Source organism: Coregonus lavaretus (genome assembly GCF_964263955.1).
Source record: "Coregonus lavaretus genome assembly, chromosome: 18".
Lineage (NCBI taxonomy): Eukaryota > Metazoa > Chordata > Actinopteri > Salmoniformes > Salmonidae > Coregonus > Coregonus lavaretus.
Genome location: NC_140005.1, coordinates 3,888,295 through 3,907,407, shown reverse-complemented (window position 1 = coordinate 3,907,407; position 19,113 = coordinate 3,888,295). Strand labels below are relative to the sequence as shown.

Genomic DNA, 19,113 nt, shown 5'->3' with positions numbered 1-19,113 from the left:
AAAGCTCCAATTTTGTTGTTTTTCTATTTAAAAAAATCTATCAAATAAAAAAAAGTGATGAGTGAAAACCTGCAAAACAGGGAAAAATCTGAAACCTGGAAAACAAACTCAGAAAACGGAAATAGGCAAAACTGAAAACAGTTTTATAGGGCCCTATGTTATAAGACTCATTATCTATTCCTGGGTTACTTTTATATATTTTCCTGCTGTACCGAAACGAACCGTGACCCCAAAACCTCAATATGTACCGGACCGTAGGTTTGGTGAACACCCCTAATCATTATTGTAAAATGGATAAACATTCCTTAGAATGAATAGAGGCTCGGAAATGGCAGTGAAATCATTGATAATGAATGATTCTTTAATTGAAGAAAGCAACAAACAAACAAAAATACATTTGCTGCTGCTGTTGGTGGTGACAGAGGGGTTGGGTCAGGATGGAAAGGAGACCAGAACAATTTCTCCTTTTAACACAAATCATAATCATCTTCATTAATGCACAGCTCAAACAGCTGGTTGGTTCGCTCTACCAGATTACCATGGAAACGCTGAAACTTTAAGCTAAGCAGAGAATCTCACTGAAAAATCTAAATGAATCAAGTCTCTAACTCCAAGAGAAACACAAATACGCTTTCTGAAAACTTTAGTCCTGGAATTTGAGCTTTTTTTTCTTCCCCCTGGCGTTTTCTTAAAAGAAAAACTTGATGTATTTGTTTCAAAACATGAACATCAAAAAAAAAAAAAAACATTTCTGCCTTAAGACTAAATGACTAGCAAATGCATTAACAATACCATTACTGTCAATGTCAATATGATTACTTATATTTTAGTATATTTTCTTTATTAAATGTCATCTTTGTGGTTTGACCGCAAAAGTGATGATGTCACTGTGTCCTGCTCACAGAAAAATACACGTCCCAATGGGCGGTGGGTGGAGATTCCACTTAAGGACCAATGGAATGGTCTAAAATGTGCCAACTCCGCCAACCGGGGGCCACGCAAAACAAACTCGCCCAATGTCTCAAAATTGCAAATTCCGCCGCCCTTTTTTAGAGTGACGCCAAACCAAGAAACTGGATTGTAAAAACCCATAGAAAAGCCACCCTAAGTTGAGTCTCAGGGTTCTCAAATGGCACCCTATTCCCTATATAGTGCACTACTTTTGACCAGGGACCCTATGGGTTACTTTAGCCCTAAAGTAGTGTATGGAATAGGGTGCCATTTGAGACACATAACCTGTCCTAAACCAAATGATCACCTGACACCTCTCAGGTGTAATCATCATGTCTTGAACTTCTTCTCTGAGGTCTCCGACCCCCCTGACCCCTCCCCAGAACCCTCCCCTGACCCTTGACCTCTTGACCCCAGGTGAGTCCGTTTCAGCGCACCCTGGGCTGGGGCCGGGCCTCTCTGAGACGATGATCCGCCCTCCTCTACCAGAGTCCTAGTGCCTGCTGATTTCACCGCTAAGGTCTCTCTCTCCCCCTCGGAGTCTGAGGATTCAAACAGGTCTGGAGCCAGACGACCCCTGCAGCCTATCGGCACCCCAGGGCTGTGGTGTCTGGAGCGAGGGGTGACCCAGCCACTATGATCCTCTTCCTCGGCCTCTTCTGGACTATCCAAGCCCTCAGCCATTCTCTCTAAAGCAGCCCCCCTCCCCCCCCGCCTTCCTGCCCGGGACTCGGTCCTCTGCTGCAGGGCGTCTTGAGACAGAAGGGAGGCAATGAGGAGCCCCTCCTGCTCCGCTCGGTCATCCTGGCTGTCCAGAGACACTGCAGGGCTAGAAGCAGCGAGGGTGTGAGACTTGCGTCTCCCCGTTTTAGAGCCACTCCTGTGGGGTCCGACCTGGACCGAATCCTGGTCCTGCTGCAGATCCGTGGAGGATGCAGAGGAGGATGAGGCCTCGTCGATGGAGATCTTGGGGTAGGAGCAGGAGTCGACCCCACCGGGGTACAAGGCCTGGGCGGACTCGGGGCGCCCCCCACTGGACCGGCGGGGGAAGTGAATGCGTCGTCTCCGGGCTGCGGTACGTTCTCTCCTACTGGCTCTCCTCAGCTCCTCATCCTCGGAGCTGGTGGAGGAGGTGGAGGAAGAGCTGGAGGAGGCGCCGGCGGGGGAGGAGGTGGGGCTGGAGAGGGTGGAGTTGTCTCGGGGGCTGGGAGAGCGAGGCCGGGGCATGGGGTCAGGCCAGAACCCACTGGAGTCAGAGTCCTCTCCCACCAGATCCAATAAGAACACAGACTGCTGATATCTGCTGCCACGCCTCCTCGGCTGCAGCGCCTCCACCCCTTCAGGATGCTCCTCCCCCGATGCCTCGGGTGCAGCCAACGAGGACGAAGAGGAGTGGTCTGAGTCGGCGGCAACAGCAGCAGCAGGTGGTACAGGCATGGCGACCCCGGTCCCAACCAGGGCCCCGGAGCCGTCTCTTACAGCCTGCGTGGAGCGTCGGCCCCTGGCGTGGAGCTGCAGGATGGCCCCCTCACTCAGGTCGCTGTCCGAGTCCGAACTCCAGCCCTCGATCTCCCGACGCACCAGAGAGTCAAAGAAGGCCATCATACGAGGGTCCTCCTGGATGGACTGAGATGAGATAAGATGCAATTGTACTTAATGAATCCCCCCCAAAATGTGTGTGTGTGTGTGTTTGTATGGGCGTTATATAGGGAAAGGTAGTGCGCTGTGTAGGGAATAGGGTGCCATTTGGGACTGTGACCTGGTGTTACCTGTGAGACGTAGTCGTGGCTCAGGCCGCTGCCGCTGTTCAGCACCAGGTTGATATATTCCTCATGGCTGTACAGACTCCTGGACTTATCCTCCACACAGCCATCCAGGTCTCCCACACTCTCCGGCTGCTGGTAAGGGCTCCACGCCTGGGGGAGGGAGGAGAGGGGAGTGGGTGGGAGGGGGAGAGGGGAGTGGGAGGGGGAGAGGGGAGCGGGAGGGAGAGAGGGGAGCGGGAGCGGGAGAGGGGAGTGGGAGGGAGAGAGGGGAGCGGGAGGGGGAGAGGGGAGCGGGAGGGGGAGAGGGGAGCGGGAGGGAGGGGGAGAGGAGGACAGGAGGGGTTTCAGGGGGGGAGAAACAAGGGGTGAGGGAGGAGAGCATGGTTGAAATTGAACACCTGGTTGGGCCTGTATCAGCATTCACACCTCTGGTACGTTGCAGAATAACGAACGAGGAAGAACGTATAACAGCAGCTTTTGGAACACCTGGAGGACGGAGGTTCTGATGAATCAACACCCTATATCCTTTTCCTTTCACAAGCTCAGGCCGCTACGTTTGTCTGGGCTGGAGAGTGGTAGAGAGACAGTGGATAGTGGTGAGGAGACAGAGTTGTCTCGATCCGTCTTCACCTCAAGCCCTCGGAGATCCATATAGGGGAATCACCTAGAGAAGAATGTTGCTGGCTTTACCTTTCAGGCGGTTTGAGTAAAGAGCTAATTCATTCATGCCAGACGATCACAATCGAGTGTATTAGACATTCTGATGAGACTGAATGAGCACCCACTTTGTCGTGTTAACTAGAAGTTTTGTTTGTGAATATTTTGAGGGTAGGTGGCATTTAACATAACCACATGTAACATATGGGCTTCCATTAGAATACACATCAAAAGTACAAAGTTACCTCACTTTTACATTTTTCGAGTTCTAACATAAAACCGAAGTCATGCCGTAATTTTTTATTTATTTTTTGCGGGGTGTGACGTCATATGGAGGATCCACACAGCCTATTCCCTACAATGTAAACTCCAACATAAATATCTTCAAACGTATAACTTCAAATTAAACCAAATCTTATGCACTCATGACTACTGGTTTCAATTAAATTTTCAACGTATTTACAAGAAAATACTTTATGAATTTGCTAATCAGCTTGCAAGGTTGCTATCCAAATAGCCTGCTAACGTTAGCCCTACCAGCCTGTAGCGCTGCAGAGTAAGCACGTTATCACTCGGTCTCCCGAGTCTTCCGAGTGGCGCAGTGGTCTAAGGCACTGCATCGCAGTGCTAGCTGTGCCACTAGAGATCCTGGTTCGAATCCAGGCTCTGTCGTAGCCGGCCGCGACTGGGAGACTTATGGGGCGGCGCACAATTGGCCCAGCGTCGTCCAGGGTAGGGGAGGGAATGGCCGGCAGGGATGTAGCTCAGTTGGTAGAGCATGGCATTTGCAACGCCAGGGTTGTGGGTTCGATTCCCAAGGGGGGGTATGATTTTTATTTTTTTATTCTCAAACAAAATAATGTATGCACTCACTAACTGTAAGTCGCTCTGGATAAGAGCGTCTGCTAAATAACTAAAAATGTTTTTAAAAAAGTGTTATCAACACCTAGCTAGCTAATTTACAGCTTTAATAGCAAATTGAGCCACGTTAAAGTAAACCAACGTTTTCGAATTACCTAATGCCATCTAACCAGTTCGTTAAAATCATCATTATCATCTTAGCCAGCAAGCAATCTAGCCAGCCAGCTAACGTTAGCCATTTTAGCCTGCTAGCTAGCCTAGCCAGCTAACTAGCCAACCACCACGGTCGTCGTAGCTAAGTAGTAAGCCAAAATAACAATAGCCAGCAGATAAAAAAGCAACAAGAGAGCGGAGACTTACAGATTGACAGCTGATGCCCATCCAATGGTAAAGACTGGCTGAGTTAGCTACCCAAAGAGGGAGCCAAGGAGGGAGGCGATTCAAAGGGAGAGGCCATTCCACCAGCCAAGGAAGAGTCAGTGAGGGTAGCTAACCCAATAGCGATATATTTGCGAGGTAAATCTGAAGTAGATAGATTCCAGAGGCGTTCATCCAGAGGCTCTGCGGAGGCGCAGGACAGGAGACGACGGGAACAGTCAACAAGCCACCGATCGGAGGAAAACTCCAGGCAGACGGAAATCACCACAACAGCACGCTGGCACTAAGCCAAGGTTGAAAAACTCTGGCACCCTACTTTAGAGAACAGGTCGAAAAGTTGACCAAACAAATATAAAGAGGAAGAACAGACAAGGTACTAAAATATTAGAGCAGGCAGGAATGATTTTCCACTTTCCTTTTGAGCCAGAGGCAAGCCTTCCGGTGCAGGAGAAGTCACAGCTGCCGAGCAGGATCATGCAGTCCACACACGTGGGGAATCTGATTGGTTGTTTACGTCACACGTCCTCGTTATTGGTGGATTGTAGCTCACCACTGCCAACACTCAGCCTGCATGGCTGGCTAAGATTAGCCAGAATCTCAATACGACGTTGAGAAATAGTGCATTCTGGGTAGTTTCGAAGATATCTGAAAATAAGTTAATAAATATTTTCAAAACATAACTATTTTTGGAGTTATAGGCAACCACATTGTGACTACAACTAAGTTACTATGTCTTCGACCACACTACGTTGTTACTTTGGTGAATAAAAACTCATGCTACCTACCCTTTAAAAGTAAGTTCAAAGACAATTGAACTGAGAGGAAATTAAATTGCGTGCAATGCACGCATGACGCACATGAGGTTGTAATGACATGAATCAATCACGTACCAAGTAATTTTACAAATAACTAAGTACATCACTGGGGCCAAGCTTCCTGCCATCCAGGACCTCTATACCAGGCGGTGTCAGAGGAAGGCCCTCAAAATTGTCAAAGACTCCAGCCACCCTAGTCATAGACTGTTCTCTCTGCTACCGCACGGCAAGCGGTACCGGAGTGCCAAGTCTAGGTCCAAGAGGCTTCTAAACAGCTTCTACCCCCAAGCAATAAGACTCCTGAACAGCTAATCATGGCTACCCGGACTATTTACACTGCCCCCCCCCACCCCATCCTTTTACGCTGCTGCTACTCTGTTAATTATTTATGCATAGTCACTTTAACTCTACCCACATGTACATATTACTTCTACTACCTCAACTAGCCGGTGTCCCCGCACATTGACTCTGCACCGGTACCCCCCTGTATATATAGCCTCCCTACTGTTATTTTATTTTACTTCTGCTCTTTTTTTTCTCAACACTTTTTTGTTGTTGTTTTATTTTACTTTTTTATTAAAAATAAATGCACTGTTGGTTAAGGGCTGTAAGTAAGCATTTCACTGTAATGTCTACACCTGTTGTATTCGGCGCATGTGGCCAATACAATTTGAAGTCACACACCCACACCTTAACTGTTATAAATGATTATGTAAAATTGTGAGAAAAACTCAATGTCGTCACGTACCTTGAGTGACGAAATTCAACCACGGAGTGATGAAAATCAAATCATGACATAATAATGAATTGACATGCACGCATCACGACGATGAAAATGGGAGATGTCACTGATGATGACATCACTAAACGTACCTTGATGACCTTCTCGACCCCGGAGGAGCAGATCATATAGGTGCTGGGGTTGAACCGGACCTGGTTCACGATGGAGCGGTGACCCTTTAGGACCATGAACGCTCCGTTCACCACACGACCCGGGCCTCCTGGGGGAGCAGGGCGGAATAAGGGAGAGATTATAATCTCTGACACAGATTGACACACCGATAAGAAACACACACACACAAGATTGACAAACAATACAGAAACAAACCACCCACACACCCTCTCTTACCTGCTTCAGGATCCTTTGGGATTCTCCACATATAAAGGTTGAAGTCATCTGATCCCGACAAGATGTACTGGAGGAGGATGAAAGCAGAGATTAAGACAGCTCAACCCCAATAGCACCCTATTGCCTATGTAGCGCACTACTTTTGACCAGAGCCCTTGTGAAAAAGTAGTGCACTACATCGGGAATAGGGTGCCATTTTGTCCTCGGAGATAAAACACATCATGGTGTAGCAAACAACTATTAGGTCATATTCTCTGCCCCTTCTTGATAAAAAGAGGAGGTTGATACCACACGATAATCACCAAAACAAAAAGTTGGCTAGATAGTCAGGGAACATCTACAATTCCTTAGGATCCCTAAAAGAAAGAGGTGATTACTCCATTCCAGGAGAGGCATAGTGTGCATCCCAAATGGCACCATATCGGTTTTTTAAAAAATAGTTCACTATATAGGGAATAGGGTTCAATTTGGTACGAAACCCATAGTCAGACAGGACAACAGAAACTCAAACATCAGGCCCAGTCCTTTTTGAGTCAAGGGCCTATATTCATAAAGCATTGGAGTGAAAGGCGCCGCATTGATCAATCCGACGTCTGCATTGGCCGTGCAGCATTTACGTTGATAGGGCCTCAGCAGAAGGCAGGGCATTCATACTTCCTGCGCTTCGCCGAGCAACGCAGAGCTGTTGTCAAGGAAGTGAGTTTGTGTTTTATACAGGACCTCCCGCCCCCCCGCCTACCATCAACCAATCATGTCTTCCGCATTGTTACAACATGAGAGGCGCAGGGCGATGTGGTATATGGAGCTCAATTTGGCCTCTGCGTGCCTCCGGAGGCTCCGCAATTGCGACACACCATCTTCACGGCGCCTCCGACCACATTTTAGGATCAAGCATAAAATTGAAATCAGTTCAGTTTTGTCTTTTAGCTCATCATGAATAAGATTAGAGGTACAGGACCTGATCCTAGGTCAGCAGCACTCCCGACGCTTTATGAATAGGGGCCTCGAACCTCAGTGTAAAACAAGCAACATGTTCAGTACAGTAGAGAGACAGACTTATTTATGACAAATCTCTTCTCCGAGGGAAGAAACTTCTACAAAAATGGGTGTAACTTCTACAAAACACACTGAGGAGAAATGTGTTTGCCATCTGGTGCCAGACAACTACGCGCCAAACCAAGCCAGAAGAGATATGTGTATATATTTTTTAATGACACAACATCTGTCTCACTAGGGTAGGGGTCTCCAACAGGTCGAGTAGCTCACAGCCCAATTAGGAGTAAGTTTGCCAATAAATTCTGAAAATGCATGTATTTTTCACGAGTTCCACCGCAAACTGTTAAAACAAAAATCTCACAGTTTATCAGACACCTCATGCTCCCGGCTACTATCCAATCAAATCAAAAATCCACAGACATTATCCCACCCCTAGTTAACCACAATTGGCTTAAAAAGTCAAACATCTGCCAATACTGCCCCCTGTAGGTCTTTGTGGTGCGTGCGTTTGTCTACTGTTCACGTCGATAATGATAACGGTATTGTGGTGTGGGTAGACAAAGACTTTCCCCAAAACCTTCTCAATTAACTGTTAACTGCAAAGTAGGCTTACCTGGCAGAATGATGTCATGATTATTTGCATCAATCGGGTGGGCATTTGTCATGACATCATTGCTAGACCCCTCTCTTAAAATGCACAATTAAAGGGGTATTACACACACACAAAAAAAGGACCTTCTGATGTGATTTAAGCATCGACATGGGCTCATAACATCCAATTTCATTCACACAAAATTGAAAGCGCGAACCACTGCATTTAACCATGGCAAGGTGACTGGGAATATGGCAGAATACAAACAGTGTAGTTATTTCCTCCGTAAGGCAATCCAACTGGCAAAACGTCAGTATAGAGACAGAGTGGAGTCACAATTCAACGGCTCAGACACGAGACGTATGTGGCAGGGTCTACAGACAATCACAGACTACAAAAGAAAAACCAGCCACGTCGCTGACACCGACGTCTCGCTTCCAGACAAGCTAAACACCTTCTTCGCCCGCTTTGAGGATAACACAGTGCCACTGACGAGGCCCACTACCAAGGACTGTGGCCTCTCCTTCTCCGTGGCCGACGTGATTAAGACATTTAAGCATGTTAACCCCCGCAAGGCTGCCGGCCCAGACGGCATCCCTAGCCGCGTCCTCAGAGCATGCTCAGACCAGCTGACTGGTGTGTTTATGGACATATTCAATCTCTCCCTTTCCCAGTTTGCTGTCCCCACATGCTTCAAGATGGCCCCCATTGTTCCTGTACCCAAGAAAGCAAAGGTAACTGAACTAAGGTGTTGATGGTAGGAAACAACATCTCCACTTCGCTGATCCTCAACACAGGAGCCCCATAAGGGTGCGTGCTCAGCCCCCTCCTGTACTCCCTGTTCACCCATGACTGCGTGGCCAAGCACGCCTCCAACTCAATCATCAAGTTTGCAGACGACACAACAGTAGTAGGCTTGATTACCAACAATGACGAGACAGCCTACAGGGAGGAGGTGAGGGCTCTGGGAGTGTGGTGCCAGGAATATAACCTCTCCCTCAACGTCAACAAAACAAAAGGAGCTGATCGTGGACTTCAGGAAACAGCAGAGGGTGCACCCCCCTATCCACATCGACGGGACCGCAGTGGAGGAGGTGGAAAGCTTAAAGTTCCTCGGTGTACACATCACTAACAAACTTAAATGGTACCCACGCAGGCAGTGTGGCGAAGGCGCAACAGAGCCTCTTTTTTTACATTTACATTGTAGTCATTTAGCAGACGCTCTTATCCAGAGCGACTTACAGTTAGTGAGTGCATACATTTTCATACTCAGGAGGCTAAAGAAATTTGGCTTGGCACCTAAAACCCACAAACTTTTACAGATGCACAATTAAGAGCATCCTGTTGGGCTGTATCAACGCCCGATACGGCAACTGCACCGCCCGCAACCGCAGGGCTCTCCAGAGGGTGGTGCAGTTGCCGTATCAGGCGGTGAAACAGCCCGACAGGATGCTCTCAATTGTGCATCTGTAAAAGTTTGTAAGGGTTTTAGGTGCCAAGCCAAATCTCAGAAACTGCCACCCTCCTGGGCTTTTCACGCACAACAGGGTCTATCTCACCTGGTCCTCGTCTCCAGCGAAGCAGCAGCTCTTCATGGTACAGGAGTTGAAGTAGCCCTGGTTGTCGAACTGGAAGCTGGGTAGGCGGGAGTGTAGCTCATAGAGGACTGGGGGTAGCCTGCGACGCAGGGCCAGGAGCTGGGTCCCCGTGCTGTTGAAACGCACCGACATGGCACTCTGGAGGGACATGCTGCCACCGTACCGCAGCAGAGAACTGGGAGGGATGGAGAGAGAAAGGAAGAGAAATGAGAGGAAGGAAAGGAAAAAGTATTGCTCTTTGGGGTCTAGGCAGACTGTTAAAGCACTTTGTGAAAGCTGCTGATGTAAAAAGGGCTTGATAAATGCATAAATAAATAATATAAAGTTCGTAGATAGAGCAGTAAAACAAAGGGAGGGTAATTAGTCTGATTACATTTAGAGGCAGTTTCAGTGTTATATGGTCAGAATAGAAGCAAACAGACAGGGATGCTATGTTAGCTAGCTAGCTAGCTATCCAACACTGGAACTCTTCCAAGTCAAGGTAAGCTTTTGGTTGTATTAATTTATTGCCACCGGAGCTCGCCGGTTTAACTGCTAAACTGCTTGCTGCTGACTGTACATTGTACTAGGAATGGAAGCAATTAGTGTTGTCACGATACCAACATCTTACAAACGATATGATACCAGGACAAGTATCATGATACCGAGTAGTATCGAGATACCACGGTGGAAAGAAATCAGTTTCCTAGCATCCTGTTCGCCCTGTCCCCCCAGATAGTAAAAACCTTTCATTGAAATTCACACTTCTACTCAATACAACAGATTGAATTTAACTTCACACTCCTTCAGTGTATAATAGAATGCTGCAAAGAATGGCTGATTTGTTCATATTTGCAAAGGCCTACCTGTGATTTGGCTGGAGGAATATACATGCATAATGATCTGCATGTCATTGTGTCAGTAAGGGGAAAACACTGCATGAAACCTTCTTTACTGTTCAGTTAACACAGACACTCTCCCCTCCCTCTCTGTCTCCGTCACTCTCAAACACAAACACACACACACACTCCTCCAACTTCAGAAACGTTAGGCACCTAACAGAATTTAAGGAGCACCAGTAATACATATTTTTGACACACCTACTCATTCAAGGGTTTTTGTTTATTTTTTACTATTTTCTACATTGTAGAATAATAGTGAAGACATCAAAACTATGAAATAACACATATGGAATCATGTAGTACCCAAGAAATTGTTTAACAAATCAAAATATGAGATTCTTCAAAGTAGCCACCCTTTGCCTTGACGACAGCTTTGCACACTCTTGGCATTCTCTCAACCAGCTTCATGAGGAATGCTTTTTCCAACAGTCTTGAAGGAGTTCCCACATATGCTGAGCACTTGTTGGCTGCTTTTCCTTCACTCTGCGGTCCGACTCATCCCAAACCATCTCAATTGGGTTGAGGTCAGGGGATTGTGGAGGCCAGGTCATCTGATGCAGCACTCCATCACTCTCCTTGGTCAAATAGCCCTTACACAGCCTGGAGGTGTGTTGGGTCATTGTCCTGTTGAAAAACAAATGATAGTCCCACTAAGCACAAACCAGATGGGATGGCGTATCACTGCAGAATGCTGTGGTAGCCATGCTGGTTAAGTGTGCCTTGAATTCTAAATAAATCACGGACAGTGTCAACAGCAAAGCACCCCAACACCTCCTCCTCCATGCTTCAGGGAGGGAACCACACATGCGGAGATATTCCGTTCACCTACTATGCGTCTCACAAAGACACGGCGGTTGGAACCAAAAATCTAAAATTTGGACTCATCAGACCAAAGGACAGATTTCCACCGGTCTAATGTCCATTGCTCGTGTTTCTTGGTCCAAGTAAGTATCTTATTATTATTGGTGTCCTTTAGTAGTTGTTTCATTGCAGCAATTCAACCATGAAGGCCTGATTCACACAGTCTCCTCTGAACAGTTGATGTTGAGATGTGTCTGTGACTTGAACTCTGAAGCATTTATTTGGGCTGCAATTTCTGAGGCTGGTAACTCGAATGAACTTATCCTCTGCAGCAGAGGTAACTCTGGGTCTTCCTTTCCTGTGGCGGTCCTCATGAGAGCCAGTTTCATCACAGCGCTTGATTGTTTTTGCGACTGCACTTGAAGAAACTTTCAAAGTTCTTTAAATTGTCCGTATTGACTGACCTTCATGTCTTAAAGTAATGATGGACTGTCGTTTCTCTTTGCTTATTTGAGCTGTTCTTGCCATAATATGGACTTGGTCTTTTACCAAATAGGGCTATCTTCTGTATACCACCCCTACCTTGTCACAACACAACTGATTGGCTCAAACGCGTTAAGAAGGAAAGAAATTCCACAAATGAACTTTTAAGAAGGCACACCTGTTAATTGAAATGCATTCCAGGTGACTACCTCATGAAGCTGGTTGAGAGAATGCCAAGAGCATGCAAAGCTGTCATCAAGGCAAAGGGTGGCTACTTTGAAGAATCTCAAATATAAAATATATTTTGATTTGTTTAACACTTTTTTGGTTCCTACATGATTCCATATGTGTTATTTCATAGTGTTGATGTCTTCACTATTATTCAACAATGTAGAAAATAGTAAAAATAGAGAAAAACCCTGAATGTCAAAACCTTTGACCGGTACTGTAGTTAGTCTTCCATTAGGCCTCTATGAATCCAACCTTTTGGAGCACATTTCATGAGTAGCAGATCCTTGTCCTTACTTCCTGGTCAAATCAAATTAGCCTCGACCTACCGTCAAGTCACCAGGTTGTTAGCTAGCTAGGTAACAGTTTAAAAACGGCCCCCGACATGGTTTGTGAAATTATATCAAATGCGCGCGAATCCCCCGGTAATATGGGTCATATTAAAATTTAAATTACAATATTTATTTAACCGTTTAGGTTAGAGAAGAGCCGTTTTCTTTGCTGTAAAGCTGCAAGCGGTGCTCCATCTCCCCTCTCTGGCACTCAGAGGCTACATGACAGTGAACTTTCAAAATCTACTCAGACCGGTCTGTGCTCTTGGTTATAACAGGCGATGAAATCATACAATGTATTAACATTGCTGGCTTTGCGCGATGCTCCAATGTAACACATGTACAAATCTAGCAACAGAAGACTCATCAGGGTCTTGGTCTGGATCCCCGCTCCCTATCATGACTAAATAATATATTATTTTTTTTACTGACGGAGGAAAAGCTCTGTGAAGAACAGACTCAGAGAGAAGCAGGTGAGTGAGGTCTGGTAGGGGATGCGGCTGGCTGATTACAGCTGCCACAGGTGATATGCGCATGGAAGTGAAGTGGATATTATTGGACCTGCTCATACAAGGAGACTTTAAGTTCGCTTAAATGAAATTGATAAACAAAACTGACTATAAACATTTTATTAACAGGCGCCAGCAGGTTCTTTAGATCGGTAGGGCTGAAAAAGTTGGTAGTATCATATGAAACGGTACTAGGATATTCTAAAACGTTGGTATCATAAGTATCATGACGTTTTTGGCACCATGATATTACAGTGGTCCCGGTATACCGTGCGACACTTGAAGCAACGATTTAATAATAAAACAAAAGTGCCCTCTGGTGGACAAATTGGGTCAGACAGATGCTGGACTACGGCCTGAAAGTTCTAAGAGTTAAGAGTGTTAAAATTTGTAAATGTATTTAGGTTCTGAAGTTCTAATAGTGACAGTTAACGGCGTCCATGTTGTCTCACGTGCGAGGTTTGCGGATGTCCCAAAGCCCCACCCCCTCCTTGGAGTTGGCTGTGGCCAGCAGTCGGGGCTCTGCCGGGTTGAACATCACACTGTGGAAGGCTGACGGGTAATTGGCCAGACAGAAGGGCTCTGAAACACACAGGGGAAGGACATTTAACTCAGATGACATGTTTATTGATCAGGGGGGGAGGCCTATTGCATGTTTCATATACTGTAATACACTGAAATGATAGCTTTATATACAGTAATACTCTGAAAACAGTCTGCTGTTGTAAATATTCAGTCAATGACAGAAGGGCTCTAGAACACAGAGGGACAGATTACATTATGTATGGTAAGATTTTGCTTTTGAAGCACAAACTTCAATCAAATGTTTCATCTAACGGTTATTGATGTAAGGAAGCCTAATGCAATATGTTGCACATTCTGTAATACACTGAGATCAAGTCTCCTGAAACCGATATAGAGGCCTACCAGTCAAGGAGCTACAATGAATACAGGAATAGTCTTAATCTGTGTCTAAGAAATACCTGGGTTTACAGACCCCCAGATTACTTTAATTTGAGAGCTGGTTTCCCGGACCCAGATTAAACCTATTCCTGGACTAAAAACCATCTCAATGGAGTCTCCCATTGGGCATGCTTTCTAGTCCAGGGGTAGGTTAATCTGGGTTGTACAGGAAACCTGCCCTGATCGTTTCAAAACACAGACTGTCTGTCTGTCTGCGTCGAGATTAACAGGTTAATCTGAAGGTCATTTGTACCCGTATGAAAGTGGGTTAGTAGGGCAGAGTTTGTCCGTTTGTTTGAGATGATAGGCCTGAGCAAGGATCTGTGCAGAAACACTGAGTCCAATCCCCTTGAACGCATTGTGTAGCTTATTTCTTGGTATCACCATGTTAAGTGGGAAACCAGCCCAGGCCCTCAATGTTTAAAAACACCATTGCTCCAAGATGAACTCGTTAATCTGAAAGTAATTTGCACACACATGTAAATGGAGTAGGGTAAATTACGTGTGTATGCATGCATACATACGTGTACTGTGAAATGCATTCCTGGTGACTACCACATGAAGCTGGTTGAGAGAATGCCAAGAGTGTGCAAAGCTGTCATCAAGGCAAAGTTAGGCTATTTGAAGAACCTCAAATTAAAAAATATATTTTGATTTGTTTAACACTTTTTGGGGGGTTAATACATGATTCCATATGTGTTATTTCATAGTTTTGATGTGTTCACTATTATTCTACAATGTAGAAAATAGTAAAAATAAAGAAAAACCCTTGAATGAGTAGGTGTGTCCAAACTTTTGACTGGTAGTGTATGTATGTATGTATGCATGTTAGGTACCTCCGTGTGGCGGCTCCCGCGTGTCCCAGATGAGGACCCGTCCGTCGTCAGAGGAGCTGGCGAACACGTTGTCGTTAACGGGGCTGACTGACAGGCCGTACACCGCATCATCATGGAGGAACACGTTCAGAGTCTCACCCCTGGAGGAACAGAATACAGCTGTATTTAAATGTTGTTTGGTTTATAAAAACAAGAGGTCTTACCTCTGCAACAAGACATCTCTATTTTAAAAGACTATGTTCCAATGTCCATATATTAATACTAGCATACCACTTTAATACTAGCATACCACTTAGAATTAAGAAATGTATTGGGCATGAATTATAAGTACTATGCTATTGGTACAGGTGTTTGCATAAATGTCTCGCTGATAGAGACAGGGTTGTAATTTCAAAAGCATATCATTTGTGAATAATACATTAACCCGCAGCTAAATGCATGAGGAGCTGGGTCGGGGTCAATACCATTTCAATTCACAAAGTAAACCAAATTGGGAAAGCATTGAAGAGAATTAGAATTTCAGTGTACTTCCAGAATTGACTGTAATTAAAATAGAATTGCGCCCAACCCGTGCTGAGGAGTATTTCAGACAGAGTAAACATTGCGGGGAGCCTTGTGGCAGATACAAGGAGAACCGGCATTGGCTGGAACGAGCTGGAGAAGACTGCACAGAACAGACAGTGACGAAGAGGAGTGGTCAACGTCCTTCGCGCCTAAAGAAGCGACGGGCCTAAGTCGGTCAATAAGTACAACATCGCAGCTGACGATGACGATGATTAGATGAAGATGAATAATCCTACTCACCGCTCTACATCATGAAGGATGACCTGTTCATCGTTGCCTTTTAAAAACAAGACAAGAGACAACAAATAAACATGAAACTAAAAACAAAAAGGTAGCACTTGCCAAATCTAACCCCAATAGAAAACACTATATTTCAAGGGTATTAGGGTACCTATGTGAGGAACGACTGCATGACACATCCACAACTCATAGATAAACACATTGATAAGCGATGCATACTGTTAAGCACATACTTACGTCAACAACTGCATGTTTTTCATTGCAGTATTTGTGACATTTCTGATACACAACAAATATATAAAAACTTCTGGTTAAGACAAACTATTAAGCACAGCTTTTGAATTTGTTATGCGTGGTGTTAGCCATCAATTCTAATGGGGGTTTCTGAACATAACATATCTATTTCTATAAACAGCTGAGGTCAAGTAACTCAAGCCCTCTACAGATCACTGTGAAGTGAACCACTAACCCAAGATAGCCAGTAGCGGCCACCTGGCCTAGACACAGATCTGTTTGTGCCATCTTGCCAAATCATATGTCATTGTTATGCCAAACAGGGCGGCAGGTAGCTTAGTGGGTAAGAGCGTAGTGCCAGTAACCGAAAGGTCGCTGGTTCTAATCCCCGAGCCGACTAGGTGAAAAATCTGTCGATGTGCCCTTAAGCAAGGCACTTAACCCTAATTGCTCCTGTAAGTCGCTCTGGAGAAGAGTGTCTGCTATATGACAAAAAATAAATAAAATTCTAATAAAATAAAAATATTTCATATAATAATAAAATGTGCAGGTCAATGTTTGGCATGACAATGGCTGTGTCCCAATCGACAAGAATGCTGCCTTTTGAGGAAGGACGTTAACATTGGTGTGTCCCAATCCCAAGGTTCCTTAAAATGCTGCCTTCACAAGAGTGACAAGAAGTAGGCAAGATGGCACAAACCGATTGGGTGAGCGGTATTGGGTGAGCGGTGTTGGGTGAGCGGTATTGGGTGAGCGGCTAGTAGCCACCACCCACAGATAGTCTTCATCTATTCACTCAAGTCCAGGGTTTCTTCTGCATGGAAAAAGTATTGGGTGAGCGGCCTAAATATTTTTTCGGGCTGCCTATGTAAAAAAAAAATTGGGGGGGAAATAATTGTTGGGATGGAAAAACGTTTTCAGTGTGAACTTAAACCAACTAAAACCAGATATAAAGTATGCAGAAAAGATAAATCGACCTATATATTTTTTTGCAAGATATTTGAGAACTAACAATTACCCCCCAAAAAAGGTAGACAGTCAAGGAGAAACAAAAATTCCAAAAATGATGCAATCAGGAGTATTTTTGTCATGGCATGGGGCCCCCATTGATTTCGTTATACTGTTTGAGTCACTCAGATAGCCTAAGCCATGGGAAAATGTGTAGAATTACAGGAAATTTGCTTTAAAATTGGAAATGTTACCTCTGCAGCCAACAGGAGGGCCTCTAAAAAAATGTACGTCAGCAACCGCACCCCCTAAGTCCCACTCTGTGTTAACTAATGAAACTGATTAAATGATAGATTGATGGGCGATGGTCTGTCCTCTTACCCCCAGAGAACACCCTCTTGTTGGTGCTGTCGAAGGCCAGGCAGAAGATGTTGGAGAGGTGTTCTCCCTTTAGTTTGAGAGGCTTGGCTGAGCGGGCATGAAGTGCTCTCTCCATGTTCCATAGCAGCACCCTGCGGTCATCCCCTCCTGTGGCAGGGAGGGAAGGAGAGAAGGAGAAAGAGAGAGCGCGAAAAGAAAACAGAGAGAGATAGAGATGGGTGGACAGACAAGACATTGTAAACACAGGCCAAGTTGTTCTACTCCACTCTGAGGACTTACTCTGGTTGCAAGGCCCACCAGCTGTGAAACACACCAGAACCATTGCTCTTCTAAATCCAAACTCACCTATACTACACCAAAACTGGAATGGGGAAGGGACTGGTTAAAAGTTGCATAGTTAGCCAACTGCATAACGTTATTAAAACCATAACTAGTTACCTACCGGTACCCAATGTCAGCCTATTTCAAAAGGAAGGGGCAGGAAATGTAGAACTGTGTAGCTAGCTAGTTGTGTCTGCTGGCTAGCATGCTAACCTAGATAGCCAAAATGATTTAACCTAACTAACCAAACCTATGTAAAAACCTGACCTGCACATTTCAGCGTTTTCTTGCTCCTAATTAACAACTTTCAGTTTGGCAATAGATGAACAGGGAGCCAAATGTGCATATGCTGGCTCGACCAGCCAACTAAGCTTGCAATCTGACGTGCAAGCTTAGCTAGTTAGCTGAAATGTGTCAACAACACAGTAGCTGTTAGGTTAGCAACTATGCTAACTAGGGATGATCTAGAGCTACAAACTTACCCGACACAAGGTACTCCCCTCCATTGTTGGAAAACTCTATGGCGTTTACACACCCGAAATGTCCCAGCATATCTTTCTTGTAAAGGCTTGTGCATCCTGCCAACCGAAGCCTCTGGAATTCTTCCTTCATCAGCGGGTCCCCGAAAAGCCTTCTCTGGGACAGAAAGCCCACAGAGGACCGCATACCGCAACCCTTCACCTCCTTCATTTTTTTCCTGGAGCAGTTAGCTAGCCTAGCCAGCCAGCTAGCTTGCGATTCCTCATCAACCTGTGCACAATGCACATCCGCTATTTTACTAGCTATTATAGAGGTTTCTATCTGCAATAGGCCTGTCTCTAAAAGCTACATGATGGTGAAGGAAGATATTCCCGAGCGCAGTGCTGTTGTTGATTGCTGCGCCCCGGCTCTGTAGCAGTCGCTTCCTGCTCTGCTCGCTGCAAGCTCCTCGATCTGCCTGGCACAAACACCAGCTGACCCCTCAAAATCAATCAGTTAGCCTCCCCCATCATTTCAATTTGCACCATGCATTGTACAAAGTGTGTTATGGTCTCACATTTGGCACATTTACCTCACCATAATAACATTTAGGCTAGCTGTCACTTGAAATTTGCACCAAAAAAAACAAACAAATAACAAAACAAGATTCACATCACATTAAATAAGTCAATCAAAATCAGGCATTTTAGTGTCTAGTTTTATTATCCCCAACATTAGGATTACAGTGGTAGTCTTTTTTTTTTTAAACAATTGGCTACATATTATTTTAATAAGGGAACCCCCCATTCATTACAATCCACTTTTCGAAGATAAACTGGATATATTTATAGCACAGAACTTAAAATACTTATCTCCTTGTTGAGGAAAGAACTACAAGTTGCCAGTTCAACTTTTAAAAAAGCCTTCCAGGCTTCACAAAGCAAATTTACCCCAGTGAGTGAGCATGTCTGCATCCTAGCCCAAGATGTACTCTTAAGGAGCCTACCGTAACTCTTTTCAGAGGTAGACTGGCCCTGGAAGCCAAAACAGCCAGATACTCCCATCTAAACGTGAATCGATTCTCAATTGCGGTACGGTTCTAGAAACATAAATCCCTCTACTTACTGTACACTGTTTTAACCAGCTTTATCAAAGGTGCCACGACAACACATTTCTAGTGGCCTTCTTCT

At 45.2% G+C, this 19,113-nt stretch overlaps 1 protein-coding gene across 2 annotated transcripts; it reads right to left on the bottom strand.

The window, feature by feature from the left end:
• Positions 1-340: 340 nt before the first annotated feature.
• Positions 341-18,402, bottom strand: dcaf5 (ddb1 and cul4 associated factor 5). Of its 2 annotated transcripts, XR_014614589.1 has the most exons (11): positions 17,947-18,402; positions 17,144-17,290; positions 15,581-15,617; positions 14,777-14,916; positions 13,430-13,559; positions 9,705-9,918; positions 6,558-6,624; positions 6,302-6,429; positions 2,721-2,867; positions 1,232-2,577; positions 341-1,137 (listed from the first exon to the last, which is right to left on the bottom strand). XR_014614589.1 is itself a non-coding variant. In XM_084181667.1 (10 exons), the coding sequence occupies exons 1-10, from the start codon at positions 18,152-18,154 to the stop codon at positions 1,282-1,284; spliced, it is 2,514 nt and encodes an 837-aa protein (XP_084037793.1). In that variant the 5' UTR covers positions 18,155-18,376; the 3' UTR covers positions 341-1,281. The 2 variants fall into 2 exon arrangements, 1 of the variants encoding a protein (XP_084037793.1); XM_084181667.1 differs by having other exon boundaries at positions 341-2,577; positions 17,947-18,376.
• Between the last annotated feature and the right edge of the window lie 711 nt (positions 18,403-19,113).